This window comes from Babylonia areolata, chromosome 16 (assembly GCF_041734735.1).
Source record: "Babylonia areolata isolate BAREFJ2019XMU chromosome 16, ASM4173473v1, whole genome shotgun sequence".
NCBI classification, from domain to species: domain Eukaryota; kingdom Metazoa; phylum Mollusca; class Gastropoda; order Neogastropoda; family Buccinidae; genus Babylonia; species Babylonia areolata.
The window spans coordinates 21,968,441-21,988,888 of NC_134891.1; the positions used below are offsets into that span (position 1 = coordinate 21,968,441).

At 40.6% G+C, this 20,448-nt stretch overlaps 1 protein-coding gene and 1 long non-coding RNA gene across 4 annotated transcripts in view; one reads left to right on the forward strand and one right to left on the reverse strand.

Moving 5' to 3' along the window:
• LOC143291236 (arsenite methyltransferase-like) overlaps positions 1-16,132 on the reverse strand; it is a 31,631-nt gene extending 15,499 nt beyond the window's left edge. Inside the window, exons 1-5 of one of the 3 annotated variants that reach the window (XM_076601020.1) lie at positions 16,014-16,132; positions 6,135-6,370; positions 3,920-4,070; positions 2,849-2,985; positions 128-197 (exon numbers count right to left, since the gene is read on the reverse strand). In XM_076601020.1, the coding sequence (XP_076457135.1) occupies positions 128-197; positions 2,849-2,985; positions 3,920-4,070; positions 6,135-6,361 (585 nt within the window). In that variant the 5' untranslated portion in view covers positions 6,362-6,370; positions 16,014-16,132. Of the gene's footprint in view, positions 1-127; positions 198-2,848; positions 2,986-3,919; positions 4,071-6,134; positions 6,415-16,013 lie in introns of all 3 variants that reach the window. The other 2 variants (XM_076601018.1, XM_076601019.1) reach the window with 2 other exon arrangements.
• LOC143290925 (uncharacterized) lies at positions 10,929-15,206 on the forward strand. The gene is made up of 3 exons (XR_013056454.1): positions 10,929-11,306; positions 11,764-11,886; positions 12,684-15,206. It is a non-coding gene; the product is annotated as an uncharacterized LOC143290925 (long non-coding RNA).
• Positions 16,133-20,448: the final 4,316 nt, after the last annotated feature.

Here is a 20,448-nt window from a genome sequence, read left to right on the forward strand (position 1 = left end):
TAGACGTTAAACTGAAGATCACACACACACACACACATACATGCATGTACACATGTACACACACACACACACGCACATGGACACACACATGTATACACACACACACACACACACAACAAACACTGACTTTGAGCACTTTGAACGCCTCCTTGAGAACAGAGCCCTTGTCAGGACACAGGTTGATGACACAGTTGGAGCTGTAAAACAAACACAAAAGACAAAGCTGCAGTGACAAAATGTGGCTGTGAAGACACAGCTCCTGCTTCACAACACCACAGAAGCAGACAGCTGGAACTGTAACTTGAGCACAGAGAAACGCATTAGCAGCAATCGTGTGTAACAAAGAAAAACCTGACCACATTGAGAAGGTGGAGGGGAAGGAGGTGGAAGAGAAAGATGAGAAAAGAGAGAGAGAGAGGGAGGGGGGAGAGGTTGGTGAAGAAAAGACAGGGAAGGGAAGGAAAGAGATACAAGAGAGACAGACAGTGAGAGAATGAGAATAGATATATACGCTGGAGGGAGGACGGGGAAGGGGGGGGGGGGTTATTCACTTACTAAAGTTCATGGAGATTCAATGCTGGAAATAAACCCTCTTAGCCAACAAATCTCTTTTCCTGCTCTGTATTACAATTCTGACCTTTTGGGCTTGAATTTCAATGTGTGTGTGTTGATGTGGGGTTTTTTTGTGTGTTTTTTTTCCAAACCATAAAAGAAAGATAGCTGCAGAAAGTGTTTTTCATTTCACAGCCCACCCCCCACCCCTCCTAAACTTTGAACTCACTGCTATCCAGTCTGCACAACAACATTCTTCTTCTTCTTCTTCTACATTCACTCGTATGCACACAAGTGGGCTTTTACGTGTATGACCGTTTTTACCCCGCCATGTAGGCAGCCATACTCCGTTTTCGGGGGGGTGCATGCTGGGTATGTTCTTGTTTCCATAACCCACCGAACGCTGACATGGATTACAGGATCTTTAACGTGCGTATCTGATCTTCTGCTTGCATATACACACGAAGGGGGTTCAGGCACTAGCAGGTCTGCACATATGTTGACCTGGGAGATCGTAAAAATCTCCACCCTTTACCCACCAGGCGCCGTCACCGTGATTCGAACCCGGGACCCTCAGATTGACAGTCCAATGCTTTAACCATTCGGCTATTGCGCCCGTCACAACAACATTCAAACTCTGAGCTAACTTCGATAAATTAAAAGCCAATCGCAAAACTCATTTACTTTGCCAAACATTCCGTTAGCTATCTCTTGAGTTGTACGTGAGTGGATGGTTGTTTACGGGTGAGTCTGCATGTCAGTGAGTATGGCATGCATTTCAGTTTCAGTAGCTCAAGGAGGCGTCACTGCGTTCGGACAAATCCATATACGCTACACCACATCTGCCAAGCAGATGCCTGACCACCAGCGTAACCCAACGTGCTTAGTCAGGCCTTGAGAGAGAAAAAAAAAGGTGAATAAATAATAGATAAAAACTTTTTTTTTAAACTACTACCACTACAAATAATATGTATAAGGCACAAAAACTTGAAGTCAACAATAAGCGTACATAAATAAGTAAAAAAATTTAAAAAATAATTATAATAGAAAAAGGTAGTAATAATAATAATAAAATAAATAAATGATGGCATGCATTATGAATGGAGGGTATACAGCCAAGTGAGTTGCACAGTATAAAAGTGATTCGTTTTCTCATCATTATTTCCTGCTCTCTTTATGACCAACCATCTCACCCAGTGTTTTTTTTATGAACGCTGGACGCAAGACCATATCTCTGTAATACTCTCAAGCATTGTCTATTATTATTGTGCCATGTCATGACCTTCACCTTTTGAACCCTGGCCTTGACTTCCAACAGAGAGTTTGCTCTAATCAAGGTCAGTCACTGTTCTACGTCTGATGAAGACTGGATGTCAGGCCTATGTTCTATCATGATGTTAATCTTCTTCTTTTCTTGAAGTAATAATTTTATGCTGTGCTGTAACCTTGACCTTTGATCTTGAATCTTAATATTTAGGGTTCATGTTTCCATTCACTGAAACAAAACTCATGAAGACCAGACGATGGAAGACACAAACTCTTACTGTTCCAGTAAATTTGCTCTATTATGCCATGTATAGGATTGCTATCAAATTGAGTTTTTACCCTCTGATAGGGTTTTCTGTCAACATCTGTCAGTCTGCCTAGAGTTTAAATTCTCCACTTTGTGCAGTGGCTGAAAAAAACTCCATCTCTGAAGCTTCCCAAGAACACACACTAATACACACAGACACAGACACACATGCACACAACAGGGATGTGAAGATTATGTAGGGTGTATTGATTAACATTGCATACTATTGAAATATCCTATTAAGAAAAAAACAACAACTAAAAAACCTTGTGGTTGGCGTTGTTGAGAGGGCCAGGAGTAGAGGGCCCAGAGTGTCAGCGAATCGACTGCGATTGCGCCTTAATTTAAGCACGATTCCCCAATCGAGCTACATAATTATGTGACCTGGTTGGAGACATAATTTGACAACAAACAAGAACGCCAGAGAATCGACAGACAGGCAGAAAATACAACAAAAACTTGGCCGTATGAAGAGCACAGGAACAGGAGTCATGATGGCTGCCGGAAAAAGAGGGTGCTAACCAGTGGGACAAAGGGGAGGTTACCTACTTCCAGGAGGTTATCGGCCGTAGTTTCGTTTTCTCCGCATAGGCAGATAGTAGTTTGCACAGGACAGGAATGTCAGACCCCTGCCGGATTCTGCACTAGTTGGGTCACGGTTAAGTATGTGTAATTAAAACCTTGTTTACACATGTTTGTTGATAAAGAATTAAGTGTACTCACATCACAATGTCCACACTGTTCTCCTTCACTCCCGCCTCAGTCAGTTTCTCAATGTTCCCCTTGACAAAGTCCACGTTGGGCTGAGGGAAACCAAACTTCTTGGTGTGGTAGTCGATGAACTTCCGCGCAACTGCCAGCTGATACAGCAAACACCACACTGCTGTTACTGGCTTTTAAGGAAAGTGATATCGTCAAATTTCTCACATTCACAACCAAATGCACAAGCACTATACTGTCTACACACACACACACACACACACACAAACCTAGAATGTTCCAGTAATACACATCTGTTACAAATAGAAAAGACAAAAATAATATATTTAGATGTAAGAACTATGTCAGTGTGTGCCTCTGAATACTCCAGCTCCTCTTCCTGAGGTTTTAACTGGACGTGACTTATCAACCATTAGATACGATCAATAGGCACAACAGCTTAATGCTTACAGCATTTGGGATTTTCAACCCTATTTTATTTTCCAAATAGGCTGCCTAACACCATTGGATACATGCTGTTTGAAGGAAAGAGTAGGGTCAAGTGTAGCACAGAATTTATGGACTGAAAAAGAAATGAAAAAAAAAGAAAGAAAATAGATTGGTGCTGCGAAATTTTGGCCAAAAGGAGCAAACAGATAGGCCTGGTTTGCATCAGTTTGACATGGTACAATATATAACACCAAATAGTTATTCTGGAATCAAGTGGGAGCTAAGAGCATGATTTTTGTTTTCCTTTCATTGCATTGTACTTTGTTTAAGAGTCATCCATTGCTTTAAGTCTGTAAATCAGTTTTGGTTGCTAGTGATCATGTTGTCGAGTTCAGAAATGGAACCAGGTCTGTAAATCAGTTTTGGGTGCTAGTGATCATGTTGTCGAGTTCAGAAATGGAACAAGGTGTATGCAGCTGGGTGTCGTCAGCAAAGTTCTCGTGTGACAAGTGAGTGTTGTTTATCAATCTCACTAGACACAAAACAAACAAAACAGGCCCAAGCACAGAACCTTGTAGGACTCCATAGTTCAGTGGTGATGCAGATGAGTAAAGACCATATACAAAGAGACAACCTTTCACGCACCTGTTCATCTGTCATGTCCACACCAGTGACATGACCAGTGGGACCCACCAGCTTACTGATGGCGTAACAATCCCGTCCTGTCCCAGAGCCAAGGTCGAGGATGCTGCAGCCTTCCAACGCTTCAGGAATGACCATGCCACACCCGTAATACCTGCCACATGATCCACATCACAACATGTATTGTCAATCTGCTCTTACTTGTCACATCCACAATTGATACATCTTGTTTACAGAGGTTGACGGGTGCAATAGCCGAGTGGTTAAAGCGCTGGACTGTCAATCTGAGGGTCACGGGTTCGAATCACGGTGACGTCGCCTGGTGGGTAAAGGGTGGAGATTTTTACAATTTCCCAGGTCAACATATGTGCAGACTTGCTAGTGCCTGAACCCCCTTCGTGTGTATATGCAAGCAGAAAATCAAATACGCACGTTAAAGATCCTGTAATCCATGTCAGCGTTTGGTGGGTTATGGAAACAAGAACATACCCAGCATGCACACCCCCGAAAACGGAGTATGGCTGCCTACATGGCAGGGTAAAAACGGTCATACACGTAAAAGCCCACTCGTGTGCATACGAGTGAACGCAGAAGAAGAAGTTTACAGAGGTTTTAGTCCATCAGAAATCAATCATTCATTATCATCATCATCACTGTTGATTGGATGGCGGGCAGAATCAGTTGGGTGTTGGACTTGTGATTCTGTGTGGAAAGGAGGGGATTAGACCCCGCCTTCCTATGCCAAGCCCTAGACACACAGTGAATACAAAATGCATTGTCCCTCAGAGGGCTACAAAACCTTTAAGTTACCATTTCAATCATTTCTGCTTTATAGCCCAGCTGGCCCATTCACAGCAGCAGCACATAGACTTGTGAAATGGTTTCATTTAGTTTGATGTCAGTGTCACATATATCGACACTGACAGTCCATGCATCCATATCTATGACATGGTTTCTTATGACTGACGGTCCATGCGTACATATTTATGACGTGGTTTCCTATGAATTGATGTTCCAGGGTCCCAAAGTGTAGAAATGTTATGTGTTTGTGAATACGAAATTTATTCATGTGTATATGGTGAGATTGTTTCACATCATTTAGATATATCTATAATGGTGTTCTTCCAATAAAAGTTCCTCGTTATCTGATTTTGTTTGTTTCTGACCATCTCTGTGTTGCTGCCCGAAGCACTGTCATTTCCTTTCATGTTGTATATTTAAATATCTTTTATTTGCTTGAATGTCATCTTATCATGCTGCTGTGTCATGTCACTGTCATACCATGTCATGTCTTCATTAATTTAATCTTTATACTGTAACAGTCATCCTTACACTCATGCATTTTATACTGTAAAGTCATACTTCTTCTGCGTTCACTCGTATGCACACGAGTGGGCTTTCACGTGTATGACCATTTTCACCCTGGCATGTAGGCAGCCATACTCCGTTTTCGGGGGGGTGTATGCTGGGTATGTTCTTGTTTCCATAACCCACCGAACGCTTACATGGATTACAGGATCTTTAACGTGCGTATTTGATCTTCTGCTTGCATATACACACGAAGGGGTTCAGGCACTAGCAGGTCTGCACATATGTTGACCTGGGAGATCGTAAAAATCTCCACCCTTTACCCACCAGGCGCTGTCACCGTGATTCGAACCCGGGACCCTCAGATTGAAAGTCCAACGCTTTAACCACTCAGCTACTGCGCCTGTCTGTAAAGTCATACATATTCTGTGTTTCTCTCTCTTTTTTTTTTCCTCTTTTTTTTTTTTTTTTTTTTTAACAAGAACACAAGCAGAAACAATTGGTTTGTATGACAAAAGCTTCTGGGACCAATCAGTCACAGGGGACACACAAAAAACAAGGTGAATGAGAACACACAATATCAAATATCTCTTTTCTCGGTATTAATATATTACGACCAAATGTTTACCTGTATAAAAGAGTAAACTTTTTAATAAAAAAAACAATGTATATATACTTTTTTACTTGGAATTTTAAACTAAATCATTCAGCAAATGATGAAGACAGTGAGAATATGTATACATATATATATATATATATATATATATTTATATATAATATATATGTATGTGCATACGGGCACATGGATCTGGGTGGGGGTTGGGGGTTGGAGGGGTGAGCACTCAGGAAGCTTGCACGTGTGTGTGAATATGTGAACAACGTATATACATGCATAAAGCCAGATGCTTACTTGCCCGAAACTTCCTCGTGGACTTCACTCAGTGCTTGCTTGAGGTGCGGTGGCATGCCGGAGAGCCGCGTGCAGTTCACCCCTGTCTGAACCAGATCGGAGCCCTGCCCACCATAGTACTGCTTCACCGCATCCCACACCCCCTCATCACCCTCACCCAGCTTCTCCGCTGCTTCATCTCTCTGCCCGCATGGTGGCTGGGTCTGGCCTGTCTTCTGGCAGCTCATTGTCCAGTGCTGGTTTGCTGTTTCAGCCTGTCTTGGAGAACTGCACAAAACATCTGAGAACGTTGATCATCTTCTTCTTCTGCGTTCACTCGTATGCACACGAGTGGGCTTTTACATGTATGACCGTTTTTACCCCGCCATGTAGGCAGCCATACTCCGTTTTCGGGGGTGTACATGCTGGGTATGTTCTTGTTTTCATAACCCACCGAACGCTGACATGGATTACAGGATCTTTAACATGCGTATTTGATCTTCTGCTTGCATATACACACGAAGGGGGTTCAGGCAGTAGCAGGTCTGCACATATGTTGACCTGGGAGATCGGAAAAATCTCCACCCTTTACCCACCAGGCGCCGTCACCGTGATTCGAACCCGGGACCCTCAGGCTGACAGTCCAACACTTTAACCACCCTGATATTGCGCCCGAGAACATTGATCAAATGATAATAATGTAGAATGAAGACCAATGCTTACACCTCCCCAAAAAGGGAGCTCATGGCGCTGAACAATAAAATAATGATACATACATAAACAGACTTGCATTTTGCTGTTCAGGTATACCACAAATGAACAAGCTAATACACACACAAACAAGTAAACGAACACCCTTGTGACCAGTAGAAGTTCGAGAAGCATATTTGTTCCATGGTATACACTGTGCCAAGATGGGACAAAGAGTGCTGATCTTGTGATTTTCTGTTTCTTCAAGGAATTGTAAGTATTCTTGAATCAGCAGCTGAGCGTAGTGATCTAGACGGCGTATAGATCAAAAGTTAAGTCACAAAGGTATGTATGTATATCGTCTGGTTTTGAGTGGTAGCTGGAAGCACAGAACACTTGCCAGTATGGAACTCAATACGCCAGCTGCCCGCCAAGCAATAACTGCAGTAAAGGTCCTGTTTAATTGGTACTGATCTTCGCAGCAAGCGAAAGCTAGTGTTGTTGGCTAGCATCTGCTGTATCATCAAAAAAGTGCCTTGATGTTGATGAAATGGCATGAGGGAGGTCACTGATGTAGACCAGAGACAGAATCGGTTATGGTTATATCTATCTTAGTATCTATATCAATTGCTCTCACTCTCTCTCTATATATATATATACATATAATCTATATGTATGTGTGTGTGTGTGTGTGTGCGTGTGCGTGCGTGCGTTAGAGATTAGTGGCAAGGGGCTGTGATTTATCTAAGAGATTTAAAGAATTAAAACATCCTTGCTCGCAAGCGCCAAGTTGTAACAAGGTACACTTGGGTGGTAAAGGGCTCTGATTTATTGTTTGGATTTAATTTGGATAAAAGAATTGAAACATTAAAAGAAAAGAATCTGGATCTATGTTGTTGTGGATCTTTATCCTGTTGGCAACGCCACTTTTTGTAAAAGAATTAATGATGATTTACTGAAATGAAGGATAGAAAAGATCCACGTGCAGGCCAGGGGCATATAGTATGCCAGTCACAAAAGGGTTTTCTATTGTTTTATTACAATCTTAAGTAAAGAAGAAGAGATATGACAAGATAAGAAGATAAAGAGAAAACAGAGCACTGATAAGGCAAGTAAACAAAGGTCATAATGTACATGCCAGGAATGCAAGTGAATAGTAAACCACATGTATACATATTACATGGAAAGACTACCACTCAGTTTGGGATAAGCAGCAACATAAGATAAGATCATGCATATGTGAAGACCAAACACTGACATCAAATGACATTTCTAATAGCTTGAATAGTGCAGTTAGGTGATTGAAGCTATGCTGATTTAATGAGAGTACACTGACAGTATAGATTGGGTAAAGCTTATACTGTGTAAAAGTGACTCAAATGAATCAGTTATCATGTAGCACTATACTGGAGTAAGCCATATAAGAGAGACCACGATAACTAAATTATAACAAACAAACTGTGACACATATCAGGTGGTTTTAACCAATAGCCAATATAACTACAACACTATCTTGTAATCACCACAACAGAATACAACACACATCTTAGAGTACTGAGCACACTGTAACTGTGAAACACTGTATCAGTACATCTAATATCAGCAATACATGAATAATAAACAATATAAGTCGTTTTGATAAAATACTGGCAAACTGACAGACCAAACAGCAAGTCAGTGCACAACACAAAGATTGGAAGAACTGTCATGGCTTAACCATTAAGTGCTCCGGTGCATTCAAGCACATGACAACATGGCGATTTTCTAGATCAATCATATCCGAGCTGTGAATACATGTCAAAACCATAACTGAACCAAGTAAACCAAACTAAGGCAATATCAACATACTCATATGAACACATATGTGTCAAAGAATACAATTTACAAATCACTAGCACATTTTACACACAGTACTTACAGCAATATGGCAATGACACGAGCCATTGCGGGAACATACACAACACCCACTCTGTGTGCCACACATCATGAGAGAGAGAGAGAGAGAGAGCAGGCTCTAGCCAGTGACTGGCCAGGTGGGAAAAGTGACCAGTTATCACCTGCTGTGGCTATTTATGCAAGTTAAGCAAACTGCAATGATGCTACCGTGGCCTGTGAAATGAAAGGTTCCCAATAAGGCTAAATCTGATTAGAATTGTGTTTGTTACAAGGTGTTCAGTAACAGATTTCTCAATGATCCCTGAACTGATTTACATCAGATAGGTCGCAAAAGAAATAGCTCAACACCTACTTTCTAATGAGTATGAAATGAAGTGTTGATTATTTACGATGAATTTATCATCTTAATTTAAGTCACCTGAAAAGGGTCAGTTTTACCAAGCTTGTCGCTGAAAATTTCAAACTGCGTTAAATCAGTTTAACGTAGGCAAACACAAACGGAATAGATTTAAAGATGGAATTGCGAAGATTCTGCCAGTATATATTATATATACTTGTAGTTTACTGATCCGACAAAAGAGATATTTAATTAAATATGGTCTGTCAGAAGCAGAAGTTTCAGCTCATCCAATGGCGTCAACACCAGTTGAAGTTTAGAGTCAGTTGAAATCTTTAGACTGACGAAAGATGAAATTAAAATCAAGTATGCTTCTAACTGGTTAAAGCGTGTGTGTAAGCACAACAAATATTGCAGTGAACGATACACAGACTTTATTTAAATAAATGTTTAGAGAATAGGTTTAGAATGGGCTTTGCATTCAAACTGGGAATGGTGTCACACGTTTTGCACGAGTCATTGAAGACCGGTGGTTGGCACGCTATGGAAAAGGCGACGGCTATAGCTTGTGTGGTATGCAGTCAGTGAAGCCAGGCCAGCGCTTGGCTGTATATATATATATATATATATATATATATATATATATATATATATATATATATATATACACACACACAGGTGTGTGTGTGTGTGTGCGCGCGCGCGCGCGTATTGTCACCAATGAGCTAAAAATAGAAACCTGTTTATTTTTTTTTTTAGATCAGTGGTTGTCACGCATGGGCGAGATCAAGAGCACTGGGATATCAGAAGAGCGCCACTGAGCTTTCGCGCGCGACTAACCCCGCCCTGTTGCCTCCTGCCTGTACGATGGGTCGAAAGCATAAACATGATCTCACTGGCCTAAAGCTTGAATTCCAGTTCCATCGCAGGAGCGCACGAACGCTACCGACACGATATCGCCCAGCTTTTTCGGAAACGAACTCCCTCAGTGGTCACCGGCTGATGAATCTGTATGAACGGAACACGACACCGAAACGATACTGTGACTTGGAAGCACAGAAAGAGAGAGAGAGAGAGAGTGAGAGAGAGACAGAACATACTCGGCGCTGTCACACACACTGACATACACGTTTGCATAAAAATGATGGCGCCTATTTAACGTTAAATAGCTCCGCATGTTCTTATACAGTAATGATCTAAAAATCTGTAGGCCCTACAGATGGATATGTTTTTGATCTGTTGACTGAACCATCAGAAAATATATCACCGGCTTTGGTAACTGTTTCCATTTTAGATGACGATGAAGTAGTTGTCACGACTGATGTAAATAAATTTACACTGAAATAAACAAAACATACAAACAAATAAATAAATAAATAAACAAATAAATAAGTAATGATGAATAAACAAAGTTCTGGTGGGTCTATAATAACTAATCGACTGGATAAGCAACTGACGACCATTCGTAAAACAACAAAATAAGTGCCCACTGGTAGCATTAGTGAACGGATGAATGAATGAATGAATTCACGAATTAATTCCTACAGTTATATTCTGCGTATAATCAAAATCAGAGTTACATGCTTTAAGAGCTTTTTTTAATTTTTTTTTTTTTTTTCAGAAATGGTAAGGATCGCTCCAAATAAAACGAAACGACGTTTCATACGGGTGCTACTTTTTACCCAAATTACCCCAAATGACACCAAATTACGCCAAATTACCCGAAATGACGCCAAAATCTTAGACAATTTGAATGAACGCATTTTCGTGTCTGTGTGTGATTTGGTGTTGAAAGTTTGAGTGCCGAGTGGGGTATGAGGGGGTGCTTTGGAGACAAAAGTGCGTTCCGGTGCAAGATAAGTACTAGTAATAACATCAAACATGATAATATAATATAATAAGCTGTCCATGTTTGCCACCTTTCAGTTAGCGCCACAATGTGTCTTTTTCAAAGAAGATTTCTAACTTTTGTTTCAAGCGAGTTCCGATTCCGGTTACTTTCGAAACTAAAACTTAAATTCTTAGAAAGTTATTGTCGCTCACTATTGAGTAGTGTTCACATGCCGGCATTCACGATCAAACGGGAGAGCTGAGTGAGAGCAATTCACTATCACTAATCACACTTTTCAAGTGATACAACTTGACAGGGTGCCCACTTGACATATCTTGTACGACATGCCGCGACGATACCCCTGTACGACTTGTGGGACACACTGTGGTGTGAATAACAGCAGTGTCGAGTGTTCAACCTGCCAAGGATGGGTCCACAGGTAAGCCATGACAGATTTTATTTACAGAGACTCCCACCTTAACCAATTTACAAAAGGAACATAAACCATTTACACTTGCTCCAATAGCCTTTAAGACCACATTTGTTCCTATAATTCTATGTATAATGCGCAGCTGTAGCCATTTAAGAGACGTGTCACTAATTTTGTGTACTTTATGAAAGCATGTCTTCCAATTAATATCCTTGTTCATTTTAGTGTTCCATTGACGGCAACAGTTTGGCTCGACTGAACAACAATTTAAAGTTTCATGTGATGATGTTACATGTTTTATGTTTTATTTTCAATCTCATTTACGCTGTCCACGAGACAAATTCCTTGTTTTTAAACTTGGCAATAAATTATCCTGTATGCTGTATCTTTATACGTCTGTTTGCTCTCTCTCTCTCTCTCTCATACATCTAAAAAACTCAAGGAACGATTTATTTTTGTATCACAGACGGTGTGTGCCCTTGACATATGAAACCATGGAGCAGTGGTCTGAGGAGGATCTCACTTTCGTATGCAGAGCATGCGCATTCTCGGATGATGGAACATATGATTCCATAAAAGCACTTCAGAGGTAAGTGTTGGTATGGTGATCACCACTGTAATTGACCTGCTCAGGTTAGTCGATTTCGATGTGTGACTGGCATCCCTTGCAAGGCCTCACGATCCCAAATAAAAAAGAACGTTCCATTGACTCGTAAGCGAATATTCGGTCTTAATTCTCTCATTTCCTCTAAAGGCTATAAGTAAAGAGACAATAAGGTGGGGACACTCAATAAAGATAGACGAGACGAAAAAACGTGACGTTTCGAGGTTGCTCTTTGTCAAACAAAACACAGTACAAACAAAAGGGAGAGGGAAATTACATCACATAGAATCTAGACCTAGGGGTTGAATAGAACAAGTAAACGACAACTAGCGGAGAAAGGGTCCAAGAAAGATGAAAATAATTAGAAGAAAAGGGATGGAAGAAAGGACGGAAGGGGAGGAGAAAAGAGCAAAATATACAAAGATAACTACTAAGAGTACATAGAAAATAAAACTAAGAAATAAATGAACTGGCCTGAGTAGCAAAAAATAATAATTTTGTCAAACAAAATTCAAAGTAAAAAATACACTGATAACTCACAACCAGTGGGTTGTACAACTAGCATATAAACATTCTCTCAAATAACAGCCAAACCCTAATCACTACTATTTCATTACAAGTTGGACAATTTTTTTTTAAATGGTGCTAAGCCCAATAGGTAATTTTTTTACATGGAATGATATTGCTCTTTTCCATGTAATAATTCCTTTATCAATTATGTATCATGACTTTTTAACCAACCCAAACAACTATGTTTTTAAGAGTTGGACGATTGTTTTCAGACTCCAAGACGCCCAAAGTGAAACGACAGAGAAAGAGAAACAAGGCAGGAGTGAGAAGTTGCTCTTGGAGACATACGAAGTGAAACTACCTACTTTGTCAGGAGCTGCTGACTCAAACGTCCTTCAAGTGGATAAAGTGTCGCAGGATATTTTGGGGAGATTTCATCCAATCATGTTGGAAACCCATGTTCCCGTTTCTGTGATGGGTGACGGTAATTGTTTGTTCCGTGCTGTTTCTCGAGCATTGTATCAAACTGAACAATACCACTCATTGATCAGATTGTTTGCAGCCATTGAGGTGGCAACAGAAGGAAAACACTATGATATCAATCACACTAACTTTGTTGATCATTTTTCTGATCCAAGAATTTTCTTTGAATCTTATGAAAATGTGCTAAAAGATGTTTGCACATATCATGGTTACTGTGGGATGATGGCAATTAGTGCCATCAGTGCATCGTTGGGAATTGCCATTCAGTCATACTGTCCTCCCACACAAGCAGCACATTTTCTCACTGAGCCATTATCGAGAGAGATCAGGGGACGGGGTGTTACCCGTCGACAAAGTCCTGTGGGGAATGCATCCCAAAGCCATGGAAAAAATGAAGGAGGATACAAAAACAAAGAAACCAATGGTGATATATCGAGAGGGTGATCTTTTTGAAGGACCAACAAACAAACGTCAAGTTTATAATGCAAAAGCACGGACACAAACTTCATACAAAGAACAAGGTCTCCACAAAGCAAATTTTTCTGACCAACTTGCAGCACTTGAGGAGATGCAACAAAATGTTCCATTCGTTCAGCTTATCATGAGGCAACACAAGAAAGTGCCATGCATTATTCTTTACAATGCAGACCAAATTCAAGATTTAAAGAGATTTTGTTGTCCACCCCTGTCTGCGCATTCAACCGTACTCTGTATCGACAAAACCTTTAATCTCGGGGATGTACATGTCACAGAGACAGTATACAAATGCTTAGCAGTTAAAAGAAAGCGCACAAATGATTTCCGGTTATTCTGTGGTCCAATTTTCCTACACGGAAACAGCGATACAGAAACTTTCACTTTATTTCTCCAACATCTGAGTGGGTGTCTGAGAAATTGCCCCCAAATCCCAGTGCTGGGGAGCGATGAAGAAAAAGCACTTCGGCAAGCAATGTCTTTAGCATTTCCTAACTCCATCAGACTTGTGTGCACACAGCACATGAAAAAAAACCTCATGAATGCTCTCTCTGATAAAGTTGGTTGGCCCCCAAAACAAAGAAAAGAGCTTGTAAATAAGATTTTTGGCAAAATGGGCATTTTAGAGAAAGCTAAAGATCATGCAATGGTGTCGGACCAAATGACACATTTGGCAGAACAGTCAGGAAATGCAATGGTGCAAAGAATGCTTCAGCGTCTCTCAAGTTTACTAGCAGAAAACGCAAAAGCTTTGGACAGACCTGGTCTGCTCCACAGTCAATGTCGTTGGACAAACAACAATGCAGAAAGCATCAACCATGTGCTTAAGCAGGCAACAAACTGGAAGTCGCTCAAGCTTGTGGACCTTGTTTGCATGCTTCATGATGTTGTGAAAGACCAATACAGAGAAGTCAAAAGAGCAATTTGCGGGGTGGGTGAGTTTTTCTTGACTGACGAGTTCAGCAAATTTGCTGTTCCCCGAGATCATTGGTATGATCAAACAGACAAACAAAGAGAAAAACATTACCAGAAATTTCAAAATTCTGCAAAAGAGGTGATTGTGAGAAGCACAAGCATGACAAAAGTTGCCGTTGAGGCCAAGCATAAACGGAAAAAGCCAGGTCAGCTGAAAAGGAAAGCCACTGCAAAAACATCCAGCACGCCAAAGAAAAGAAGAAAAACTGTACAATCACAAGAGTGAACAGACATCGAAGCTCCTGATGATAATCAGTTAGGGTGACTAGGCGTGAGAAACCCGTGCTCCGCACTCAAATCAAAACCAAAGTATCAGATTAAAAGAAAAAAGGAAAAAGCTTGATTTTGTTCGCCAGTAACCTTTTCTGTTTTACATGTGGGAAACATGTACATTTTTTTTTTTTTTTAAGGGGCCTATGTGCTAACAGTTATTACGAGTTCATGTATTCATGTTTACAAATCGTAAAAAATGAATGAAAGCTTCAATTTTTATAATCATTACTGCCTAACATTTATTTCTTAACATGCAAAACATTTTTTTTTATTACATTTTTTATATGTTCCTTTTCCGTCCCATCAGTTACTCAGAAAGACCACTCCAGTCAATTAATTTTTCACATTGTGCTAAAATCCCTTTATTCACATATCATTACACATTATCTGAAGGCACCAGAACCTTATTTTCTGTCTTGGGTCTTATATTTTCAGAAATTTATTAAATTGAAGTTACAATGTAAAAACAGACTGACTTTTTCTGTCCCATCAGTTACCAAATTTATAACATATGTAATATGGACATATATGATGTTTGAAATCAAATGCATGTTTTTCTTGATAAATGTGCCATTGCTTGTTAGATTTGTGTGAAGAATGTTCAATAAAAGTTGATTCAAATTTACTCTGTGAGTGATTTTTTGTTGAAAAGTAGTGTCTGAATCATACTGAGACTGATGAGACTAATAACTGCAAATATTACGGGTTTCATGATTTTTTTTTCACAATGTGGCAAATACTTTGGGAAATCATTGTGGTAATTTGGCGTAAAGACCGGGTAATTTGGCGTCATTGGGGTAATTTGGGTAAAGATCGGGTAATTTGGCGTAATTTGGCGTCATTTGGGGTACTTTGGGTAAAGAGTAACACCGTTTCAGACCGGTGGCGGGCAGCTCTGTTTTGATGGATTCACTGAGTTTTATTTTTGCGCAATTTGTGTCGGTGCCGGTCTTGCTAATCGGCAATATTAACATTTTAATCCACATTGGCGAATCTGGGTTACTTGGTCTCCTGTAACAGTTTCGTGAGAATAACTTGAACACTGCCATATTGCATTCACTCAATTTAGGATCGGCAACATATTTCTTCCTCTTCACTCCTCTGTGTGACTGGCGGAGTGAACGCATTGTGAATGCAACTCGTTACGTCTGTGTGGGGAAAATATACTAAGTGCATACTTATGTATTGATGCAACGCCTCAACAGAAAATCCAACTTTTTGTTGTTGATGTTGTGTCAGTGAATAAATAGTTTTAGAGTCAAGTGCTTTTCCCAAGGATACAACGCGTACCGCGCCGAAATGAAGCCTAGAATACTGTCACAGGTAACACTGGATCAAAAGTGCAAAGTCAGCTTATAAAATCGATTGTGCCACGTCGACCCTTGAACTGGACTTACCGGTTTCCAAAGTTAACGGGAAGGCTCACGGTCAGACGTGTGGATGCCAGGCCTAATTCACCCAGTTTTGCAGTAAGTAAGACTATATCTTTGCGCCATGGCCAGAAGAAATAGTTCCCAGGAACTTTAAACGGATTTGTCTGGCTTATGTTGTTTTCACACAGTGTTTTTTTTACAGAACTGTAACAGACCCTGCATCTGCGGTACCTTTTCCCGTTTCCATGAAATTGTCAGTCATTGTCAGTAGTTATCAGTGACGCAGTATGCGGTGACCCGGTTAAAGACACAGCCTTCTTAGCCACGCAAAACAAACAAACAAACAAACAGAAAAAGCCATCAGGGTCAAAATGATGAAAATCAAGATATTTACAAGTCTTATTATTGCTGTCGGCGAGTATTTTACCATAACACTACCTGAAACTATAGTATTTTCAATGTATTCAGGTACTTGCACGTCAAAACCACATAAAGATTTTTTTTATTTTTTTAATTAAAACAAAACGTGACAGCTCTTTTTTTTCCTGTTTCAGTTGCCAGCTGAAAGCGATAAAGACCGTGTTTATAAATAGAATGGACCATACCTCCCTGTGGCTGACCGCTTGAGAACTTTAGGCGAGCATGTAGCGCGCACGGCAGCCATTATACTCCCCATTTTCAGTGACTGAGAAAGCCGAAAGAGAATCATGCCGTGTTGATAAGCACTGTTATAGGCCCTGCTTCTCTCCTTAATACACCCGTTTGAAAGTTTGGATGCATTCGCACCATACATGATATCACGTCATCCAGCTGCAACCCCTTGAAAAGAAATTTAATTGAAGTTGAATTGCAATCAAACTGTGTTACACACCGCCTTGCGTATGGTTCATTGTGAGGTATCTTCACCTCTGGGAAATCGTAGGGAAAACTATCGCCTGTTTCAAAGGTTAAAAGTCTCATAGCCTTTTAACTTAAGGCCATCGAGACAGTCAATTCAAGTTCACTTTGTCCAGAGCTTGGCATAAGAAGGCTGAGCCCAGTCTGCAGTCTCTGTCAGCCACTGTTAATCTTCCCTGACCAAAGTCAAGGAAGACGGGCTTTTGACTTCACCACCAGCCGGTCAGGTACCCATGTACACCTGGGTGGAGTGAGGAAAATCTGAGTAAAGTGCCTTTCCCAAGGTGCTCTGCAGTATGCGGAAATGGGGTCTCGAACTCTACTCTAGTGGAGTGATGGCCTAGAGGTAATGCGTCCGCCTAGGAAGCAAGAGAATCTGAGCACGCTGGTTCGAATCACGGCTCAGCCGCCGATATTTTCTCCCCCTCCACTAGACCTTGAGTGGTGGTCTGGACGCTAGTCATTCGGATGAGACGATAAACCGAGGTCTTGTGTGCAGCATGCACTTAGCGAACGTAAAAGAACCCACGGCAACAAAAGGGTCGTTCCTGGCAAAAATTCTGTAGAAAAAAATCCACTTTGATAGGAAAAACAAATAAAACTGCATGCAGAAAAAAATACAACAACAAAAAAAAGGGTGGCGCTGTAGTGTAGCGACGTGCTCTCCCTGGGATGAGCAGCCCGAAAAATCTGTTGTGATAAAAAGAAATACAAATACGAATACTGAATCACTGGATCAGATCAGAAGGTTATTCTCTACCCGATTCTGCCACGGCCTTCACTTTATCTGTGAACCATGGAACATTAGTATCATATTTCCCCTGATCTTGTTGCTGTGTGTACAGTGTCACGTGGAAGGCATGATTTTAACAGACATTTTTTTTATGATGTGTTGTATGGTGATTATTTTCAGTCCCAAAGATAGTCTTTTGTTTGAAGACTGATTGGTGGTCATAAATGTTTTGTAAATTTGTTCAGGTGTTTGTGTGTGTCTGTGTCTGTGTGTGTCTGTGTTGTGTTATGTGTGTGCATGTGTCTGTGTCTATTTCTGTGTGTCTGCGATTCTGTGTTCTTTAGTTTAGCATCTTTTCACTATCAGTGATATTAGACAATTAAGAAAAAAATAAGGATAAAATAAAATTTTTAAAAAGGGGGAGGGGAGGAGGGAAGGGGGATGGGGAGAGGGAAGAGGAAAACAGAAAAGGTAGAAAACTACCAAAAAATGCATATCTAACATGCAATTACATTTAACAGCAACAATTCAATAATGATAATAATAATCAGAAACCATTAACACAATTCTGAAGTACATTAAAGAAATGTAGAAATAGGCTATGAACTAATGCCTGTGAAAGTTCGACCATAAGAACCTCTTCAGAAATAACTTTCCAAAAATCAACTGCAGAATAGTTATTCTCTTTGAAATACTTGGGCAAGAAGGTATGTAACTGCTGACAGTGAAACAAACAATGATGCAAGCTTAACTGCTTGCCACAGATGCATGTAACATTTTTTACTATACTGTGTCTTCAGCGCATCAAGTTTTATACGGAAGAAAGTAGAGATTATTAATATTGTATAGCAAGCTGATGGATTCGGCATCTTTTCTTTGATAATATTCTCGGGGAATAATGTCCCTTTATGTTTTAAAAACGTTTCTTTCCATCGGTTATGAAATCGACCCCATGCTGCTTTTCTAACAAGGCGTATGGCTCTTTTACGGAAAGACGGGACATGTATTCTTGTCGATTTTTCTGAATCTTGTGCTGCTCTTTTACCTGCTTTATCAGCAGTTTCATTGCCATGAATGCCCACATGAGAAGGCAACCAACAAAAACTGACTTCAGTCCCATTAATCCTCAAACAATGTACCAAATGATCTGCCTCAGTAACTAAGTCAGGTCTTGTTTCAAGGCTAAATAATTCGAGAGCATAAAGTACTGATTTGAAATCAACAAAGAACGCTATTTTCGATAAAACTATTTGATGGCTCACTAAGTAGTTCAGAGCTTATATAATAGCAATTAGCTCAGCCATGTATATGGAAAGATGTTTTCCAATAAAGTGAGATTTTTCAACTTTAAAGACAGGAATACAGAAAGCTGCACCAGCATTTTTGTCATTAAGAACAGATCCATCTGTAAATTTATGGAGATGATTCTGATATTTTTCTGCTGCATGAATTCTGGCAGTATTTGTTGTGATATTGATGTTTTCTTCCTTTTTTGTTTCAGAATAACTAATATCAAAATCTGCTTTCAACATTTCCCAAAAAGGAACAGGAGTATGATGTGGTTTTGCAGCTAACTTTTTGATCTTAACATCAGATTCTTTTAACAAATTTGAAACGTAAGTTGCAACTGTTTCTTGTGATGAAATGGAAAATCAATGTCAGATCTTACTGTCAGTTCATCAGCAATGAATTTTTTTGTCATTGAAGTGTATCTCACAGCGAACTTTGCTGTTGCTAACTCACGATGTTCATTTAAGGGAAGAATTCCGGCTGTTATGTATGTTTCCTGGTTGGATGCATAAGACGGCACTCCAAGGGCAATTTTGATAGCCTTACAGTCTACACTTTGAATCTTTTGTAATAGACATTTAGGTGCAATGAAAAATATTTCTTGTGCATAGGCTTAGATCTTACAAGGGCTATAGAAAGATGAATCAATGTTTTTGTATCCATTCCCCAGGGTAAGCGGCTTATAATTTTCATAGAATTGATACTTTTCCTTGCCTTTGTTAAGATGTAATCAAAGTGAATGTTCCATGTCAGCTTCACCACCTGTTTATAATCAATGACGTCACCAAGTAATTTTAAAATGGGTATGCTAGATGGGTTACCACCTGTCCAAGCACAATGCAGTCATTACGAAAGATGTACTCATCAGGGGAAATCCTTTGTTGATTCACCACTGCACATCCACAGGAAGAACAACCACACACACACACACACACACACACACAGACACACACACACACACAGACACACACACACACAAACACACACACACACACGTTTGCTGCACTCCGGCTGTCAGCGCGCACAGCACGGGAGCACTGACATGGCGGTCGCTTGGCCTCAGCAGCGCGGCCGTGCGTTCGGTCTGTGGATAAAAACGCCCGGCCTGCGAAGTTATTATGGAAATGAGCAGTGAAAGGGCAGGTTGCAGACGCCCCCCCCCCCCCTTCCATCCCCTCCCCTCCTTCCTATCCTTCCGGAAAGTTACAATGACAGTGGTGGAGCACAACGAGATAACTGACTGTGTCAAGTTGAGGGTCGTCATTGTAGTGAGGTTTGTTTGCGTTGTAAGGTCACGGTCGTAAGTGTTGTTTGGTCGCAGCTGGGGACGGGGTGGGTAGCTGGGGAGAGGGTGTGTGTGTGTGTGTGTGTGTTGGGGGAGGCGGGGGGGAGGGGGGGGGTTTGAACAGGAGACACTGAGCAACATTCTTAAAGTCAAAGGACACGAAGGTAGAAGGAAGAGAAGGGAGGAGAGGAGGGAGCAAAGGGTATTTGTATTTCTTTTTATCACAGATTTCTCTGTGAAATTCGGGCTGCTCT